At 49.6% G+C, this 18,220-nt stretch overlaps 5 protein-coding genes across 5 annotated transcripts; 2 read left to right on the top strand and 3 right to left on the bottom strand.

Moving 5' to 3' along the window:
* Positions 1–1,727: 1,727 nt before the first annotated feature.
* On the top strand, positions 1,728–3,857 carry PHYSODRAFT_301865 (hypothetical protein; the record flags this gene model as incomplete). Its single annotated transcript, XM_009530741.1, has 2 exons — positions 1,728–2,234; positions 2,313–3,857. The coding sequence occupies 2 exons, from the start codon at positions 1,728–1,730 to the stop codon at positions 3,855–3,857; spliced, it is 2,052 nt and encodes a 683-aa protein (XP_009529036.1).
* An 835-nt stretch (positions 3,858–4,692) lies between these two features.
* PHYSODRAFT_333561 (hypothetical protein) lies at positions 4,693–6,263 on the top strand (the record flags this gene model as incomplete). The annotated part of the gene is made up of 2 exons (XM_009530742.1): positions 4,693–5,007; positions 5,082–6,263. The coding sequence occupies 2 exons, from the start codon at positions 4,693–4,695 to the stop codon at positions 6,261–6,263; spliced, it is 1,497 nt and encodes a 498-aa protein (XP_009529037.1).
* Positions 6,264–7,364: 1,101 nt separating this feature from the next.
* Positions 7,365–7,870, bottom strand: PHYSODRAFT_508549 (hypothetical protein; the record flags this gene model as incomplete). Its single annotated transcript, XM_009530743.1, is given in 2 exon segments — positions 7,365–7,667; positions 7,685–7,870. Coding segments are annotated over 2 exon segments (489 nt in total), but the record flags the coding sequence as incomplete, so codon positions are not given.
* Positions 7,871–15,253: 7,383 nt separating this feature from the next.
* Positions 15,254–15,541, bottom strand: PHYSODRAFT_505120 (hypothetical protein; the record flags this gene model as incomplete). The annotated part of the gene is made up of 1 exon (XM_009530744.1): positions 15,254–15,541. A coding segment is annotated over one exon (288 nt), but the record flags the coding sequence as incomplete, so codon positions are not given.
* A 2,193-nt stretch (positions 15,542–17,734) lies between these two features.
* Positions 17,735–18,220, bottom strand: Avh1b-102 (Avr1b-1 avirulence-like protein; the record flags this gene model as incomplete). Its single annotated transcript, XM_009530745.1, has 1 exon — positions 17,735–18,220. The coding sequence occupies one exon, from the start codon at positions 18,218–18,220 to the stop codon at positions 17,735–17,737; it is 486 nt and encodes a 161-aa protein (XP_009529040.1).

The following is an 18,220-nucleotide window of genomic DNA, read 5'->3' on the forward strand; positions in this document are numbered from 1 at the left end:
GGTGAATGCGTAAACGGCTCAACGCGAGCGTGTCAACTTCAACACTAAGTACACAAATCGAGATGCTACATGTACTCCAGGTATAAACGACTCAACACGCGCACCGCCCCTGGACCTACCTGCTGGGAAACACAGTAGTGCTATATGGGGTCTCCTTACATGGAAGTGATAGTTACTTTTTTTCCAATCCTGTGGATTCTACAAGGTGAGCTCATTCATCACTTCTGGAGCCCTCAAAAGTGGTGCAGATGATGGCGGCGATTTCCACAGCAAAGCAACGAAAAGAGCACTACTGTAGAGACTACGGTGACTTCGGAGTCTTGTTGATGTCGAATTCCTGCGAGTGTTGTGCGTTAAGGTAACACCGATAGGCAGACCTCCACCAATACGGGAATTTCAGAAATTTTCCCGTATTTCCCATATCTTGGCGATCACTGAATATGGGAGAAATTTGAGGCTTCTCATAGTAAAAACGTCGATTGGAGTGCTTTGTTGGAGCTATCCACCTGAGTTAATAGCCTGATAACGTTGCTGTATATGTTGCTGTTGTGTTCTGGAACTTGCTGTTTGATTATAGCAAGTTGTGCCAGTTACTTGCATCAATTTTATCTTATTTGTCGTGCTTAGTTACGTGATTCATTCTTGTGTACTAGTATCTGCAAGCAATCCGCTCAACGCACGTATCCACTATTTTGTCTACGAAGGCAATAAAGACATTATAAGCAAGCGCATTTTCGATTAAAGCGACTTGTGTTTTGCATATACAGGAGCAGAGGGTCCGTAAGAAAAAAATACTAGCATGCAAGCCTAAAGGTCTTATTCACTGCATAAGGCAGGTATTTGTTATTTTTGCAGCCCTCTCTCGCTTGCTCGGACAGTATCGAATAACACAAGTCGACCACACCACCAGCAAACGCTGGATACATCAAAAGCAGCAAACGCTGAATACATCAAAACATGTAAACTTGCCAGCACTTTTTAGACGGAAACCTCTCACTTCTCTAGCGAAATCTCGTACCTGATGGTATTTTTACCGTATTAGTTTCCGCACACCACGATCCTGCCGGTTCAGCGACAATTTGAGATCAAGTTTGTTTAACGTAAAAAAATATGTAGATAGGAAATCACAAACAAATTGACACAAGTGTACCTATCATCAGCCTCTGTCACTGCCACTCCAGCCCCCAGTGTTATACAACTCAAGGACTGCACTACAAAGCCTTCGTGAAGCTTCTACGATGTTACTGTACCTTCATTAGCGACGTTCTGCGGGGTAGACATATTTTTCGTAATTTTGACTAATACTGCAATTATTGGGTCCAATTTCTTACAATTGAGCATCAAATAGCTTCGGAAACCTGAGCGAATGCTTCGTAAACCAATTTGGTGGTTAACTATTCGATCCATTAGGTATGCAGTAGTTATTTGACTTCTCTTTAGCTGCATAAGTATACTATTACATATTTTGCTCATCATCATATTTTCTGAAAAAGTGGGAAAATTGATCTTTTCTGTATTAGTAGAGGTGGTAGAAGGTCTCGAAGCTCTGCATCACGTAGAAGTAGCGAGCGCTGAGGTATCTGGGCTCGTCCATCTGTGACTTGCAGCTCGTTAACATATTCCGTGTTATTTTTAAGATTTGTTTTCGCCGAGACTATCATTAGACTTCAACTTGCAGCTAATCGCATCCAAAAGCTCGTGCTTAGCTCAAGACTATCACAGGTCGAATGCCCTCGCCCGACAAGCTGGTTCAATTGCAAAATGTCTACGCAGTCTCGCCTGGGAAAGCGCGCGTACTCACGACCAATCCCTCCCCGACGAGGAAGCGCCAACCTGGAACGTCGGGGCTCAGTTCTTTGCGCAGACCTAAAGGGGTGAATGCGCCGCGCGACAGCTTGTCCCCACAGCAATGGAAGAAGTGGATGCACGAAGCGTGCGAGCTCAACGTGTCTTCGTCGGCATTTCTGGCCAGTACATCGACTGAGAGCTTAGTGCACACAGTTGAAGATGGGTTCCAGCTTGTTTTGAGCCCGGCAGTGGCACGAACAGACGAGCGACTCGTGAGGTTGATCGAGGATCAAGCAAAAAACAATGTGGAGGCAACATTTAATAAGTTTGTGGCAAAACATCCGTCTGCATCGAGCCCGATCGAGCAGTGGAGAGCTCGAGTCACTAAGCCCAGAAAGAGGAGGAAGAGTACGAGCCTCAGAATCGAGCCGTTGCTATCCGACGAGGTATGTTCACACAGTGTGGTGGGATTATTGCTTGTAAGTTATCCTAACATTTACTGCTGAATCTACAAATTTCAACAGATACGGGCGAAGCTCCAGGCCCACTTGGAAGAGAAGATCAAGGGCAACATTTGGGAAAATGAGATCCGCTCTCGACTTGCCAGACCCCTCAGCGCCTCCACCTTCTGCAGCAGAAGTGAGCAGCTCCGACACCCACTCAGCACGGTCCAGTTCATTGCTGCTCAAACTGCACCATCAGCCGAAGTGTCAACTCCAGTGACCCCAAAGTTCCCGTACTCAGTGGAAGCGCACGCATTTGCCGACTGTATCCGTCGGTGCCGGTTGAAGGCCTGGTTTAGAGACGCTCTCAAGTCTCGGGCAAGAGTTCTCGCCATTGCCATCCGCGTGCTTCGTCGTCGAGGCGTTCCTCAGCTCGTACAAGGCTTTCGTCGACGCCGCCGCGCCGCCATTCGGATACAGCGACGCTATCGTCGTTTCCAACGGTGGCGTGAGGAAATATTACGTCCATTCGTCTGCAAGAACGTCGCGCTATGGGTGCGGCGCGCGCTGGTGTTGGCGTCCGTGCGCGTCCTAATCGCTCGTGCGATTACAGCGTTATATCTAGCGCGAATGGTGCGGCGAGAGCAGGCTGCGCGCCGGGCAGCGCACCTGCGGCGGTGGGCTGCCAAAACACGCGTGTGTCTATTCGTCCACCAGCTCTGGATGATGGCTTGGTTCAGGGGTAAACGCAGTCTTAACGTGGAAGGAATGAAGCAGGAGCTGGCGTCGCTCGGGTCCAGCGACCACAACGTGCATCTCGAGTACACTGCCATCTTCGCGACGCCTCTGGGCAAGGACATGCTGAAGAAGGAGCTCGCCCGGTGGCGCGTTGCGGCCCAGAGCAGAGCAGCGCAAAGCGCATCAAACACACGAAGAAACTCGAATGCCTCAGAACTGGACGTCGTCGATCCAGCAATACTGCGACTGCGTCAATGCTTCCAGATCTTCGACCTGGACGGCTCTGGTACGCTAGATCTGGACGAGTTCCAATTAATGTTGTCGTATCTGCGTGGCAAGAAGCCGAAGCGGGGCAGCGTCAGCGGCCATAAGTCCGCCCCACAGCCACCGAAGCTCACTACAGCTCAAGTGCGCAACCTGTTCGCCGAGTTGGACTGCGACGGCAACGGTGGCATTACGTGCAATGAGTTTGAGGACTGGTGGGCCAAAGAGCACAACAAGACGGCATTGTCCACGTCGGCCTCCACCAACTTCCTGTCTCGAGGGCTCGACGGACTGCTGCTCCAAAGCCACGGCCTGCTCTTCTGGCTGCTTGGACGCAAGCAACAGTTGGAGCGGAAGTTCGTCAAGAAGCTCATGGTGCGTCGTGCTATGGAGAGCGCCAAGCGGGAGATTCTACACCGGGAGATCGACCGAGAGCGTGTCGCTGGGGTGAACTGCGGCGTGTTTCGGTGCCGTAGTTGCGGCCGTCGGTTTGGATTAAGGAGAGATTTAGAGGACCATGTTGCGCACGACTGCTCTTCAACGACGCTAGTGGTGGACACGTTCACGTTGAAGCGCTGGGTGCACCAGGAAGAGTTCCGATTGCTGGAAGATACCAAGACTTGAGTATGAAATCTATGTCAGCGCCATTATGAGTTGCGAGGGTATCACGACAACTCACATAACTCCAAGTCAAGCTCTGTCAGCGAAATGGATGAGCCGGTATATCAGGCCTCTCCGGCGGTGGAGACTTCATCGAGACCGTGATGTGCAGGTCTGTAGACGTCGGGCCTTGTTGGATGCGCGCGGACCTTGGAACCGGCTTGACCTGGTCGGGGTCTCAGTGAATGCACACGCCAAGTCGCCGTCGGCGTCCAAACAGTGTCCAAGCATTCGACTTGTTTTGAGACGTCCCCGTGTGTAAGCACCGCTTCATTGGTTGAGACGGCGGCAATTCCGGGGTCCTATCTCAAGTACCGCACAGAGGTTGGGGGTTGTCGGCTCAAAGACTGGTCGAGCTGGCATAGCTTTCGCGCTGTTCGGGTAGTCGGGCTCTTTAGTCCTATTTAATCGGCGACCTACGGGGATGCGTGCATAACATCGTGATGAGCCCATCTCATTCCGTTCTCGGCCCTCGACAACTTGTCGAGGGCCTTGTCGGACAAGGTCGCAGCCAAGTCCCGCACGCAGCACTGTACAGCGCGAGGGAACGTTGAGCAACATATATGGCCGCCCATGCTGCCGATGCGACCACGAGATGTGGGATACTGGGGCCAGTGTTCTTGCTATGCTGCGCTGCTTGGTCTACGAGAGAACTCTTGTGAGAACGACGTGCACGTTGAATGGCAGGCTCTGAGTCTCTCAGTCGACCAACAGTGAGACTGTACTTAGCACGCAGAGCGTCATTCTCAAACTTGCTGAGTTCTCGACAATCGCCCGGACTTCTTACGGCTGAGTAACGATGGCGAAGTGGTCCAGCCTACTGGCGTTGCTGCCCTTGCTCACCGTCATAAGCTTCCAGGGTTGCGCAGAAGCCTCGACGTCCGTTGGGCTCAGCCCCTCAATGCATTCAAGGATCGGCTCTACGGCGTCTGCAGCGTCCTCATTAGAAGACGACTCGGACGATTCCGACTCGAGCGACCTGGATGTCCAAGCTAGGCATTCGGTTGCGGAGGTTCAATCGACCTACCGCAACTGGGTGGGCCCCATTATCGGCGCACCAGACCGCGGTGACTCGGCCTGCTACCGGAAGGCGCACATCATGAAGACGTGTCCTGTAGGCTTCAACTGCAAGCGGAAGACGTGCGGAAGACGTGCTGGGCCCAGTGCCCGCTCTCGTATCCGGTGCAGTGCGGCATGGAGTGCATTCGCCAGAACGACGACTGCGGCTTTGAGTATTACTCCAAGACGGTCAACGTGGTGCAGACTGCGATCTCTATTGCCACTATGGGCCTCTACGGCGAGCTCACAGCTCTGACCAAGACGGTCGTCAACGGCGCGCTGTGCATCCAATCCATGATCGGCAACGTCAAGATGTTCATCAAGTACCTCAGCATGGTCAAGGTCTACGATCCGCAGACGCCCTTCGACAAGATCATGGGCGTCTTGTACTCGACGAGTTACGCCACGATCGACTTCCCCGTCACCATCGCCATGTGCTTGGGTCTCCCATACCCGGACGTGCTCAACCCTGCGAGTTGGATGCTGGACACTGTCCAGCTCCTTCTTGGAGAGATCCTCGACCACGGAGACAACATCATCCGCGGCTGGGACCGATTCCAGGCCTTCCTGCATCGCATCAACTTCACTCAACCGTTGGCGGAGCTGAACGAGACGGACATTTCGTCCCTCAAGTCTGGAATGGCCTCCGACTCGACGTGCGGCTTCGAGCTCAAGTGCATCACCGACCGCACGTGGGTGACTGTGGCCCGAATGAAGCAGCAGAACCCTGGCATCTCTCAAGCGGAGCTGCGCATCGCCATGTACGAGTCCGACCTCGTGACGCGCGACATCCCCATCGTGACCAACAACTGCATGGAGCAGATGATCGCCGAGTCGAGCGAGGCCACCGCCTATCAGACGCGTGACACGCTGCGCAAGACGCTGGGGGTGATCGTGGACGACCTCATCGAGAAGGGCAAAAGCGATAATGGTACATCCTTGACGGCCAAAGAGTATCTACGCGTCGTGACGGACAAGGTCGCCATGACGACGTTCGTGCTCTCCATCATTGACCCTACGCGCATCCTAGGTATTGTGACTGAGTACATCCAGCCCATCTGCGGCCCCACGCAGTTCATCGGAGAGATTGACGACGGCTCGGACCCGTACACGCTCGGTCTCAATGCGGTCGGGAAGGCGTTCAAGGGCAGCACTTCGTCGTGGACTCGACAGGGCGACGGCGTTGTCACTGTTAACTTCAACAGTACGGACACGGAAGCTGTCGTTGTGAATATTTTCTCCGCGGGCCACAAGATCGACGAGAAGAGAGTCCCAGCAGGAGGCACCGCCACTTGGACCTCGAAAGGGTAAAACCCGGTTGGGATCATATAGGGTACAGATCAGAGAATGGATCGGTTTTTAATACTAATTTTTGTATTGAAAAACATACGTTTCGACAGTGAGCGGTTGCGAGGAGCGTAGCCATAGCAAACCCGCGCGGGGTGCCCGCGAAGCAGGGCCGCGCGGTATTTGCGGAGGCGGGCTCAGCGACGAGCATTCCAGCGAACGGACCCGTTGCCGCAACTCGGAGTTAGTTTTCTTTTTGCGGGGGTCTGGGGGTGCAACCCCCAGAACACCTTTTAGCACATCAGATCCAATCTCAGATCTGTACCGTATATGACCCCAACTGGAGGTTACCCTCGAAAGTGACCGCGTTGGGTGGGAAGTCGCTCTACTTTGACCGTGGTTGTTGGGTCTACCCGGTACGGGAGGTGGCTCTCTGAAGTTCTGGGTGCCGCGAGCGAGCGAAGGCGGCAATTTGGAGCTCTCAGTAAATTTGAACGTAAGTTAGTTAAATCACCAAATACTCTAATACTAAATCTGCTTCCATGGGCATCGCGGTCAAAAGAGAATATTCTAAGCTTAAAAGCGAATAGAGTTCGAACAAAGTTGTGTTCTCCGCAATAATGTTTGTGATATTTTCTCAGCACACTAACTCACTGTAAGTGCAGTTTGCAAACGCGTTTGAATGTTCGCTGCTTTATCATTAGATGTCAAATTACAAAGTGCGTAGTGAATCTGGCTAACATGTTTGTGGAGCTAGACATTGTTTAACTATACATTGAGGGCTTTAACTAAAAACAGTTGGAGCTCTTTTTACTTGTCGTAAGCTGACTTGTACGCGAAGTTCTTCATCTTTACACCAACCATGATCTCTTCAAACTACGTAGCACTAGATTACTTTTTTGTGGTGTGTACATATATGTGGAATATGGATTTGACAACAACAGCCCTCTCGAGGAGCCATTAATTTGACACCCTAACATGTTTGCGGGGTACACAAACAGTACGAAAATATAGGTAAAACAAAAAATTAACATCCTTACACCGGTAGGCACGTACTACATGTACTAAGCTTACAGTTAGTAGAGTGCGTAGTAGAGTGCGTCTGAAGAAAAACCGGCCAGGTGCTTAGTTAACCTTGTGGTTCTGTTTCAAGAACGCCGCCAAGTACTGGTAGTACGTCTGCCACTCCGGACCGTTCTTCTTGACATTAGCCCGCGTCAAAATCGACTTCACTTGGATAGGCGTGAGCTCCTCCACTTTCCACTGCTTGAACCTATCCAGATCTTTGTCGATGGACTTGAGCTTGGTCAAGATGGTTTCGTCCGCCTTCGACAGTTTGGTGGTGGCCTTCTCAGAGGCTTTCGCAGCCGCCACGACTTGTTTCTCTGGGGCCAGCAGCGGGTGGTGGGAACTTTGATGTTCTTCAGGCTCATCATTCGCTCTACTTCTTCTTGTTCGCTTTCATCGTCCGCTTCCTCTGTCCTGGCGCTTCGCAGGAATCGCGAGCTCGATACAGGGGCAGCACCAGCCCTCGAGAGCTGGGTCTGGCTGGACTGCGTGGCAGCAGTGGCAGTGTCGCAGCTGACGAGGAATGTGGCCGCAGTCACTACGAGAACGGAGCTCAGACGTATGGCGTGTGCTTGGACGGGTAGCAGTTACTGGAGGAGCACGAGATGTGGGGGCTGTAGAGAGAATTACCGAGTGAAGGATGGTGGCCGAATTGGTGACTGTTGCGGGGTGAGACTTGAGGTTGAAGACGAAGAAGACTTGAGTAGGAAGATGAAAAAGAAGTTGTGTTGAATTTAAAGAAAGTGTCGGATACCAGGGGTGGCACCGGAGCCTCGCTCCGGTGCCAACCATTGGTGTCCTCTTAAACATGATCAAACAGAACTTACAGGGTATATGTACCCGTACACAAACTTACAGTGCTAGTACACAGTTTGTGATCTTAGCCATATTGTGCTAGATTGGGTATTCATGCCACTATTTGAGATACTAACTTTGACAGCCTCTCTGTGTCCAAATTGTGGCATCTTATTATCCCAGCTGGTAAACCAGAATTTGAGGCAACGAGGATGAGGAGATAAGATTTTGGGGTAAAACGTTTAGCGGTAGGGCATTTTCCAGGCTCTGCCTCCGCTCAGAATTTGAGGTTAGTTCTCTGATAGGTTTAAGCATGTAGTGAGCAGGCCTAATGTAATGGCTTTGAGAAATCCAGCACTGAGAGCTCATTTGCAAACTTTCAAGCTCCAGTCAAGGTACACTTTCTGTGTTTTATTCGGCCCTAACAGTTTATTGGATTTAGGAGAGGCAAATCCAGATTCCGGTCAGAGATTCTGTGGATGCTTGTCTGACGCCGCAGTCGGGCTAGACCTAAAAAGCGAAACGTCTTCACAGTTCTCAAGGACTCGGAGTTTGGAGATGTCGATCTCATGCTCAGCTCACTGTTATGACATTATGTAATGTTTTGGAAGATGCTAACTTTTTGTGATTTGTATTGTTACAGATGCCTCGTAGTCTCCGTACATCTGTGCTTTGTCAGCACCAGGAAATGCTGCCAGACCGCTATTCGATGTGCGGCTTACTGTCGGTGAGCAATGCTCTCCAGGTGAGAGATTTCCTCACTCCTGTGATGCTGCGCCCCGTACTGGCCCGGCTTACTGCTGTGAGGCCCGCGGAGGATCACGGACACCCACGTTTTCGCGCGTACACTATGGACGCGTTGCAGAAGGGTCTGAAGCGGCTTCGCAAACAGCTGGTGTACCTGAACTCCAAGTCCGGTTTCGCAAGCAGGCCCAAGCGACCTGGTGCTATCGTCCGCAGCCGGAAGCCTGCCTTGCTCATTATTGGGCGGCGCCCAGGTCAGTGTGCAGGCACATGGCACTGCATTGCTCGCGCCTGGGTTCGCAACAAGTTCCTGTTCATTGACTCGGATCGGTATCATTATTTTCCGAACCGGGAGGAGTTGTTAACTAGTTTCTTTGAGAAGATCGACGGTGTGTACTCCATTGAGAATGTTTAGGAACAGAAAGTTTCCTTTTTGTGTATATATATATATATATATATATTCTTTAGTTACATCTTTAGAATAAATTTCAATTTTTTAAAGAAATTTGGTATCTTCTTCTTTAACTATTTGATTTAGTCAGTCTTTGTAATCTTTTGTTGTGTAGTGCTTTTTAGATTCGCATTTTGTTGTACATATATATATTTCTATAGTGGAAGTTTTTAAGATTAAAGATGATTCTTAAGGTTATTTATAATAAGATGTATAACCATTTTATTTGAAAACGTTGGTTTTATTTAAGATTATTTAATTGTTCTGCGCGATGTTGTATATTTTTTAAGGATTGTGGGATGCTTGGATTCACTACTCTTATGTATTAAAATTGGTTATAATTTGGAAACCTTATATTTATTGTAAGTTCGGTTAGTAATATTTAAAGTGTATTTGTTTTATTTTGATTTTTTTGTAAGTTAACTGTTATTTGATTCCGTTGCTGAAATTTACTTTTAAGTATGTGAGATTGTTGCTTTAATATTCCTAGTATTGAAAGTTTTTGTTTGGATATCGTTCAAGTGTGCGGGTTTTTTTATTGTATTTTACCTCTTCGTCTTCAGGTTACATAGTGACTGTCTTAGTTTAAGAAATGTGGGCTTTTATAGAGACTTTGTGAAGATATCGGCTACCATTTCTTTGGTGTTGCAGTATTTGACTTCAAATTCTTTTCTGTCTACTTTCTCTTGTACAAAACAGTAGCGAATGTGGATGTGCTTGCTTCTACCATGTAGTTCTGGGTTGTATGAGAGTTTGATACAACTTTGGTTGTCCTCATATACGGTGATAGCATTTGGGCTTTTGTGGTTCAGCTCCAAGAACAGCAAGTTCAGGAATATGAGTTCCTGCATGCAGTGGCACAGGGCTATGTATTCTGCCTCCGTAGTGGAGAGCACGACTGTGTAATGCTTTCTAGATTGCCAGGAGATCGGGCTGCCACACATGTATGTGATGTAGCCTCCAACAGATCGTCTAGTGTCTGGACAGTTGGCATAGTCTGCGTCGGAATACGCCGTAAGGTAGTGTTGCAGGTTGTACTGCTTCACGTTCTGGATTCCTCCGAGGGTAATACCCAGTTTGCGAGTACCGTTGAGGTATCTAAGGCCTCTCTTAATAGCATTCCAGTGAGCCTTACCAGGGTTGGTTAGGAATTGGCTGACTTCTCTCAGAAAGTATGCCAGGTCAGGTCGAGTTCCCACCCTCAAGTACATGAAGCTACCGACTGCCTCTCTGTACGGGATCGCTTTCATCTCGTTCTTCTCAGAGTCTGTTTTGGGGCACATATCCAGGCAAAGCTTTATGCTCTTGTCCGTGGGAGTTGCTACTGGCTGTGCATCGAGGTGGTTGAAGCGGTCCAGTACTTTGGTAGCGTACTTCTCTTGGTGGAGGAAGATGGATCGGTTTTTGCGATCACGAACAATGGACCACCCCAAAAGGTACTGGCTTCACCAAGATCAGACATTTTAAAGCGCTTCTTGAGCGCGTCTTTAATGTGGTTGATGATGCGAGTCGTCGGTGCAATAATGAGGAGGTCATCGACATAGACCAAGACATAGCATGTCTGACCGTCAATTTCTCCGATGAAGACACGCTGATCTTTAATCAGCTTGTGGAACTTCATGGTTTTGAGAAATACACACAGCGTGAGATACCAGATGCGGGGAGTTTGCTTTAGGCCGTAAAGGCTCTTGAGCAGTTTGCACACGAGATGTTCTTTGCCTCGGACGGTGAAACCTTCAGGTTGTTCCGTGTAGATTTCTTCATCTAGGTATCCATTAAGAAACGCTGTCTTGACATCCATTTGGTGGATTTCTAGGTCAAGTAGTGCGGCGATCGTCAAGAGAAGGCGTAAGACTTCCATGCAGATGACGGGTGAGAAGATCTCATCGTAGTCAATGCCATACTTTTGGAGAAAACCTTTAATGACAAGGCGGGCTTTATAGCGATAGATGGTGCCATCGCCTTTGTATTTAACGACAAACACCCATCGACACAGGAGTGCCTTCCTTCCTTTTGGGAGAGCTGTGAGAAGCCAAGTGTTATTGTCCATTAAGGACTTGTATTCCGATCGGGCAGCCGCCTTCCAGTGGCGGGCTTCAGGCAGGTTCATTGCAGCAGAATAGGTCTTTGGTTCTGAAATATGCCTAATGGCCAACAATGTGTACATCTGCGAGAGGTGCGCTTTGCGTTCTTCCTGGTCCTCTTCATCGTTAAGTAGTGTCTTTGTTGCATCAATTCCTGCATCAAGATCAGCGATTTTTGCTTTCTTGCTAGAGGTCGTGATTGTTCCCGCCGTGAGCGCGTCAGCAGTGCGTTTTAGCATGACAGAGAGTGGTGGTAGCGCCTGTGGTGTTGGTAGGGTGGGTGCCCGTTCAGTTGTCGGGTTGAGCACATTTGGGGCAGTGGTTGGATTAAGAAACTCCAGTTGAGGGAATTCATGTTCCCGGAAAGTGACATCTCTGCTGTATATAATGCGGTTCTCTTGGGTGTCAAGGAGTCCATATCCCTTTTTATTGGATGGGATGCCCAGGTACATGCACTTGCGAGCTCTGGCCTCAAGGTTGTTTCGGTAAAGTTCCGGAATGTGGGCGTAAGCCGTGCAGCCGAACACCTTAATGTAGTGAGCGGATGGTTGTTTCTTAAACCACTTTACATGAGGTGTGATATTGTCCGTCACAGAGCTAGGTGTGATATTGAGTACGTTGGCAACGTGTTTGATGCATTCCCCCACAGTACCTGCGGCAGGTTGCCGTCAATGAGGAAGGCTCTTGTGCGCTCAAGTAGAGTGCGCATGCGCCTCTCTGCTACTCCATTTTGTTGTGGAGTGTAGGCGTTTGTGAACTGCGCATGGGTGTTGTATTTCTGAAAGATGATACGACCCAGTTTCTCGTATTCTCGAGCATTGTCACTTTGCAAGTATTTGACTTCGTCGTCGTGCAAGTTCTCGTGGTAGTGGATTTCACCCACTTCTGCACGGAAAATGTTCTGGGTCTTCTTCCTAAAGTCCTCGTAGGACTCGTACAGGTCTGACTTTCGTTTAAGGATGTAAATGAACATGTAACGAGTGTAGTCATCAATGAAGGTCAGGAAATATTGACATCCTGAGAGTGTTGGGACTGGCAGGGGTCCTGCCGTGTCTGTGTGAACTTTTTCAAGAGGAAATTTCGCCCTTTCAACGATACGTTTATTGAATGGGTTACGGTGGGACTTAGCGTAAGTGCAGGACGAGCAGAAGTAGTCTTGCTTTGGGTCGACGTTCGACAGTCCCATGTCCGTGACGGTGTTCGCCTTAGCCAGATCCTGCATAATGCGGAAGTCAGGATGGCCCATTCGTTTGTGCCATAACAGAACATTGTCCAACTTACCTGAGGCGGCCACATGGGCGCCTTCGTCAGAGTTCATTGGTTTGGCTTGGAACTGGTAGAGGGACTTGCCGTCTCCAGTCTTGGCTTCAAACTTGATGTGGTGGGCAAAGAACAGCGCTCACTTCTTGGCGTTGGGGAAGTTGATCTTGAAGTCATTTCCAACCGCTTGGCGGACGGAGAGCAGGTTACACTTCAGCTCAGGTGCAGCACGTCGTTGAGAACAATGATCCGCTCCTTTCCCTTGGTGTCCTTGATCTTCAGCTCCACATCACCAGCTCCCTTGATTGGAATTTGGTGGTTTCCACCGACCGTGATGGCCTTTCCCGCCATTGGCTTGAGTATTTTGAACCACTTCGAGCTCGAGGTGACATGACGGGTACAGCCAGAGTCGACAGTCCACATGGGATTATGGTCAGACTCAAGAGCAGTGAGGTTCACCGCTTCGGTTTCTTGGCTGAGGTCCAGTGTCGTGATGGCGATGATGCCGTAGTCGCTGTTGTCCTCATCGTCACGGTTGCGGCGGCCATGGTACTTGTTGCGTCCTTGGGACCTGCTATTGTCGTTGCGGTTTCCATTGCGCGGCCCGCGGTTATTATTGCGAGACTGGTTTCCGCTGTTGCCAGTGTAGTTGCCCTTGTAGGGGTGGTGGCGCTGCGACGTTTGTTGCTGTCGCTGGTGTTGCTGTTGTTGTGACTGCGGTTCCTGGAGTGGCTCAGCGTGGTTGTCACGATGGCAGCAGGTGCACTTGAGCGATGCCGCCAGCGCTGTATCCTCCTTGGGTGGAGCCGCCACGAGCACTTGCTCAGGGGCTGAGGCTGGCATGGCTGTTTCAGCACGGGTCTCCTGGGATTCTTCCCCAGCTTGAGAATGTAGCGATTGCGCGCAAGTTCGTTCTGGACCTTGGTCTCGATGTTGCGCTTGAGGTCGGCGCACGGAATGTACTTCTTGCTACCCTTCCAGACTGCTAGGTCGGGCTTCCAGTCCGTCGGCAGAGAATGATACAGATAGAGCGATTTTTGCTCGTCGCCGAGCACGCTGTTGGTTGAATGAGCGGCTGCCGCCATTGCTTCCTCCAGGCCGTAGATGAATGAAGTGAGGTCGCTTCCTTCCTTGTACTTCAGTGCCATCAGGTACGACTGGATAAAGTACGGGTCGCCGTGGATGGCTGCATCCTCGTACTTGCTACAGAGAGTCTGATAGATCTCATACGCTGTAGTCTTTTCCTTGACCATGAGGACGTGTTGGTCGTCAATGGTCTTGATCAGTAACGCCTTGGCTTTCGCTTCCATGTGGCGTAGCTTCTTGGCGCTCAGCTGTCGGCTCTTGGCCTTCAGCTTCTCAGCTTGGTCCAACTCCTGCTTCTTCTGGACAGTGAAGGACAGGACCACGGGAGGTTTTTCCTTCTCCATGTCCACATCGCCGTCGTCTCCGGCCGAATCATCCGAGCTGCCATCAGAGGCCTCACTTGACGAGGAGTCTTGTAGCGAGTCGGGCTTGGCCACACCGTGGATGTCCGGATGGCAGACCGGGTGGAGCTCTTCGTCTTCGCCGAGGTCGACGTCCGAGTCCCCAGCGTAGTCTGCTTGAGTGACGAAGCCGAGGAGGTTCTTGCCGTCGAGAGCTGCGGAGACACGGGTTTTCCAGATGATGAAATTCTTGCCGTTCAGGCGAGAAAAGTCGCGGTCGTTGGCGGGCGAGGCTTGCGTAGGGCTCATGACCTGTTGCGGGGTGAGACTTGAGGTTGAAGACGAAGAAGACTTGAGTAGGAAGATGAAAAAGAAGTTGTGTTGAATTTAAAGAAAGTGTCGGATACCAGGGGTGGCACCGGAGCCTCGCTCCGGTGCCAACCATTGGTGTCCTCTTAAACATGATCAAACAGAACTTACAGGGTATATGTACCCGTACACAAACTTACAGTGCTAGTACACAGTTTGTGATCTTAGCCATATTGTGCTAGATTGGGTATCCATGCCACTATTTGAGATACTAACTTTGACAGCGACAAAGCGCGTGAGACCGTAACGCAGCATTTGATGTCACACCATCTTGGGATAGCCCACGCTACGGAGACCCAATCGGAAAGCACCTGCACTGTCGATTCTGTAGTAGTCCAGACTCTACCAGAAAAGAGTCTCTTGAGAAGTGCACCCGCATGCGGTCGTTGTGCTTGCTAAGGTATTTTAATACCGTAGTTTAAACAACTACTATTATTAACATGTAGGTGCTACTGTACTCGTAAGCGAGTTACTCGCTGCTGCCTTAGGCTCCAAAGTAGCTACTGTACACCAAACTCGTTCTCGAGGCAAATACTTCACAAATCGAACCGGCCAGGTATTTGTGTCAAAGAACAAGCCCCCCCCACGAAGTTTGACCTACTGTATACTTCAAGTACAATTTTTGGACCCAGTTATGACCGACACTTTATTAATAACAATCCGCCTTTTGAAGGACAAAACCATGGCGGCCCAGTAAAAGTTTGATGATGCCGTTCTACGTACAGTAACGTGCGTCAATAAGGGACCTCTGATATGGATAGGAGTTTAAAGGCTATTAAGACGAACAAGTGGAAAAAGAAAGAACAATGTATTGATTTAGTTGAGAATAAATGACACACCGCTTTTACTAATGAGCGTGGAGTGCAACCAGCACTTCTGAATCGTAGAAGCTGACACATTATCCCACGCAGACTCGCACCACTTCATGGCAGTTAGTAAGTCGACTGTATAAGCATCATCGCAGGATTCTCCAATGTAGCCAAGTGCATGCATCATTTTCTGTGTCAGCACTTCGCGCTTGACGCAGTAAATGATGCCCTGGTCCCTGGGCTGCATCTTCGCTGTTGTATTAGGCGGAAGTTTCTCGACGCGGACGTGCGTCAAGCAGAGACCCGTCTCATCATGGGATTAGGAAAAAATGGCTGCACAAAGTGAAAGGGGGTACAGTAAAGTCGAGTTCATTCGACCTACTGTACTTACGTGTAGTATGCAGCATACTGTATACTGCCTAAGCTCGCAGAGTGCGTGCGCGTACTTTTATTTTACTAGGGCTACGCTTAGGCTGGGATAGCAATTTTTCGGGGACAAACAGAGCTTTCAGCACAGCAGTAGTATTACGACTATCAAGGCGTGCAAGCGCGACCACGAAACTAAGCTAAGCTTATCGACCCCCTCTCTTGACTAGGAAGTGAGAAGAAGAGCTATCAGCTTCATGGGTGATACCTTTATGAAAAGTATATAAGTTCGCAGTATTCTAAATCATGTTGTGTTTTGTTTACTTTCGCACGGTCTTGTCATTTTTAGTACCCTGAAATAATCTGTAGGTCATGATGTCTAGTCACTAAGATGCGCGCATCATACACCCTTCCAGCTACAATATTGCCGTGCGTAGCAGTCGTGGCGACCAAAGCGTTAGGCTCCCCAGTGTTCGAGCGGGCCAGTAATGTAAACGTGCCAAAGAAGCTTTGAAATTTAAGGGTTTCTAAAAAAAATAGTCTGCTCAATGTCTCTGTAAAAGTTTGGCCTCATGCATTGAGGGCTATTATCACGCTTTCGATCTTGCAGCTACAACATTTGTACTTCTCAGTTCATACCGCTGATGAAGAATTGCGCGTGATGCACTGGCGTGGTCATGAATATAACTATCATCGACGCCATTCTAACCCAGTACCACACTACATGCATGGGTACATGTAGTCAAGCTACAAATACTAAGGTTCGTTTGGGTTTAGATTTTTTTCTTCCCACCTCTTCCAACCTTGCTATATCTACTTTTCAGATCGTTTTACTAGACAGGAGATGCCATGGGATGCTCATGGGTAATGATAAAACGCCTCCTATAAAACTAAAAAAACTAAATCATAGCCTTCGTAGGCCCTAGTGCCATGGCCATGTCACTTCAAGGGCCGTGGTGGTTGTATTCTGGCAATCGTCGTAGCTCGCGTGCAAGCTGGACGCAGGCGTAGGTACGTGGGCTGGTTACTTGGTTTAGTGATAGAATGGGAAATGGCACAATAGCTGAAGTTCCGTTCTACGATGGATGTGGTCATGCAGCCACCTATCACTGAAAGACAAACAGCGACTCGGCTTCAGTTTACCGGCCTCAGTTTACTGGCTTCAGTTACCGAGGTCCGAATTAACCCGATTTGGGCTGCCTAGCAGCATGACCTATCGGCCACTGCTATCCCAGTAAAATAAGACTTCGTCGTTCTAAAGAGGATGGTACAGTTCGCATAGCACAGCCCGGAAAGCATCTTGCTGGGCCCACATTTTACGCGGTGTACCGTAACCTGCACAGCCCCGGAAGACCATCAGTAGAGTTACCAGTGTTGCGAAAGTGAGAGCTGGTAAAAGAACGCAGTGGTTGCTGATAATTAACGTTATTTTTGGCAACAGCTAGCAGGATGAACACGTACTGCTGCTTGTAACTTACAGCGATATACCTGTACTGTATGTTGCAGTGTCCTCGATTTCCAATGAAAAAGCAATCGTTTCCTTGGTTCCAGATGGTCAATGCTTCTACTCTACATGTTCAAAATGCGACGTTACTCGGATGCGTACGGCTGGTGCTTTTAAACGGTTTTAACGTTGCAGAAACACTTTAAAAAGCGAGCTTACATGTAAATGCTAGACGGAAGGGGGTGGGGGGGCCACCAAGCCCTGCTGAATTTCTACATTTGCGACCTCTGCTATATTCTTCAACGCTACGTTATCCTATGGCTGTGGCCGGTTGGCGAGTAGAACCTGCTTTGGTAACTAAAACCCGTAAAATGTGCAAACATTGGGGCGATTCCCGCAGCATTCTGGGGGCTCGCTGCGGAAATCGCTCCAATAGCTGGTCCACACTAGGAGGGCGTGAGCGAATAACCTACATACACCCCAGGGTGGATAAAACATGGAGCTGGCCCTCCGATAGCGTTGCTATGATAAGAAGGCGATTAACTACTAACGTTGCCATAAGAGTTGTTATTGAGGTACTGTAACGACTCTTTGATATACAGTTATTGCTATTTCCCTTACTTTAAGACAAGTGCTATCCATCTTACGTGCCCTATCAAAAGCAAATCTGCGAGCTCCTTAGTTAACCTTGTGGTTCTGCCTCAAGATCGCAGCCAAGTACTGGTAGTACGTCTGCCACTCCGGGCCGTTTGGCCTGACCTTCGACTCCGTCAAAATCTTCTTCGCAATGGCAAGCGTGAATTCTTTCTTCTGCCACCGCATAAACCTACTCATCCCGCCGTCGATTTTCATGAGGTTGGTCAGAATTTCGTCATCATACTTCGTCAGTTTGGTCGCCTTCTCCGCAGCTTTCGCAGCCGCCACCACTTGCTTCTCCGGGGCGAGTAGGGGGTGGGTGAGGTAGCTGGGGATTTTTCTCTCTTCCTCGTTTTCCTCTTCCTCCGTCCTGGCGCTTCTCAGGAACCGCGCGTTCTTCATAGGGGCGGCGTTGACCGACGTAAGGGTCGAGAGCTGGGTATGTTCCGACCGCTCGGCAGCAGTGGCGGGGTCGCAACTCACGACGAAAGTGGCCACAACCACGACAAGAATGGAGTTCAGGCGCAT

The sequence above is a fragment of the Phytophthora sojae genome (genome assembly GCF_000149755.1).
Source record: "Phytophthora sojae unplaced genomic scaffold PHYSOscaffold_5, whole genome shotgun sequence".
In the NCBI taxonomy this organism is placed as follows: Eukaryota; Oomycota; class Peronosporomycetes; order Peronosporales; family Peronosporaceae; genus Phytophthora; species Phytophthora sojae.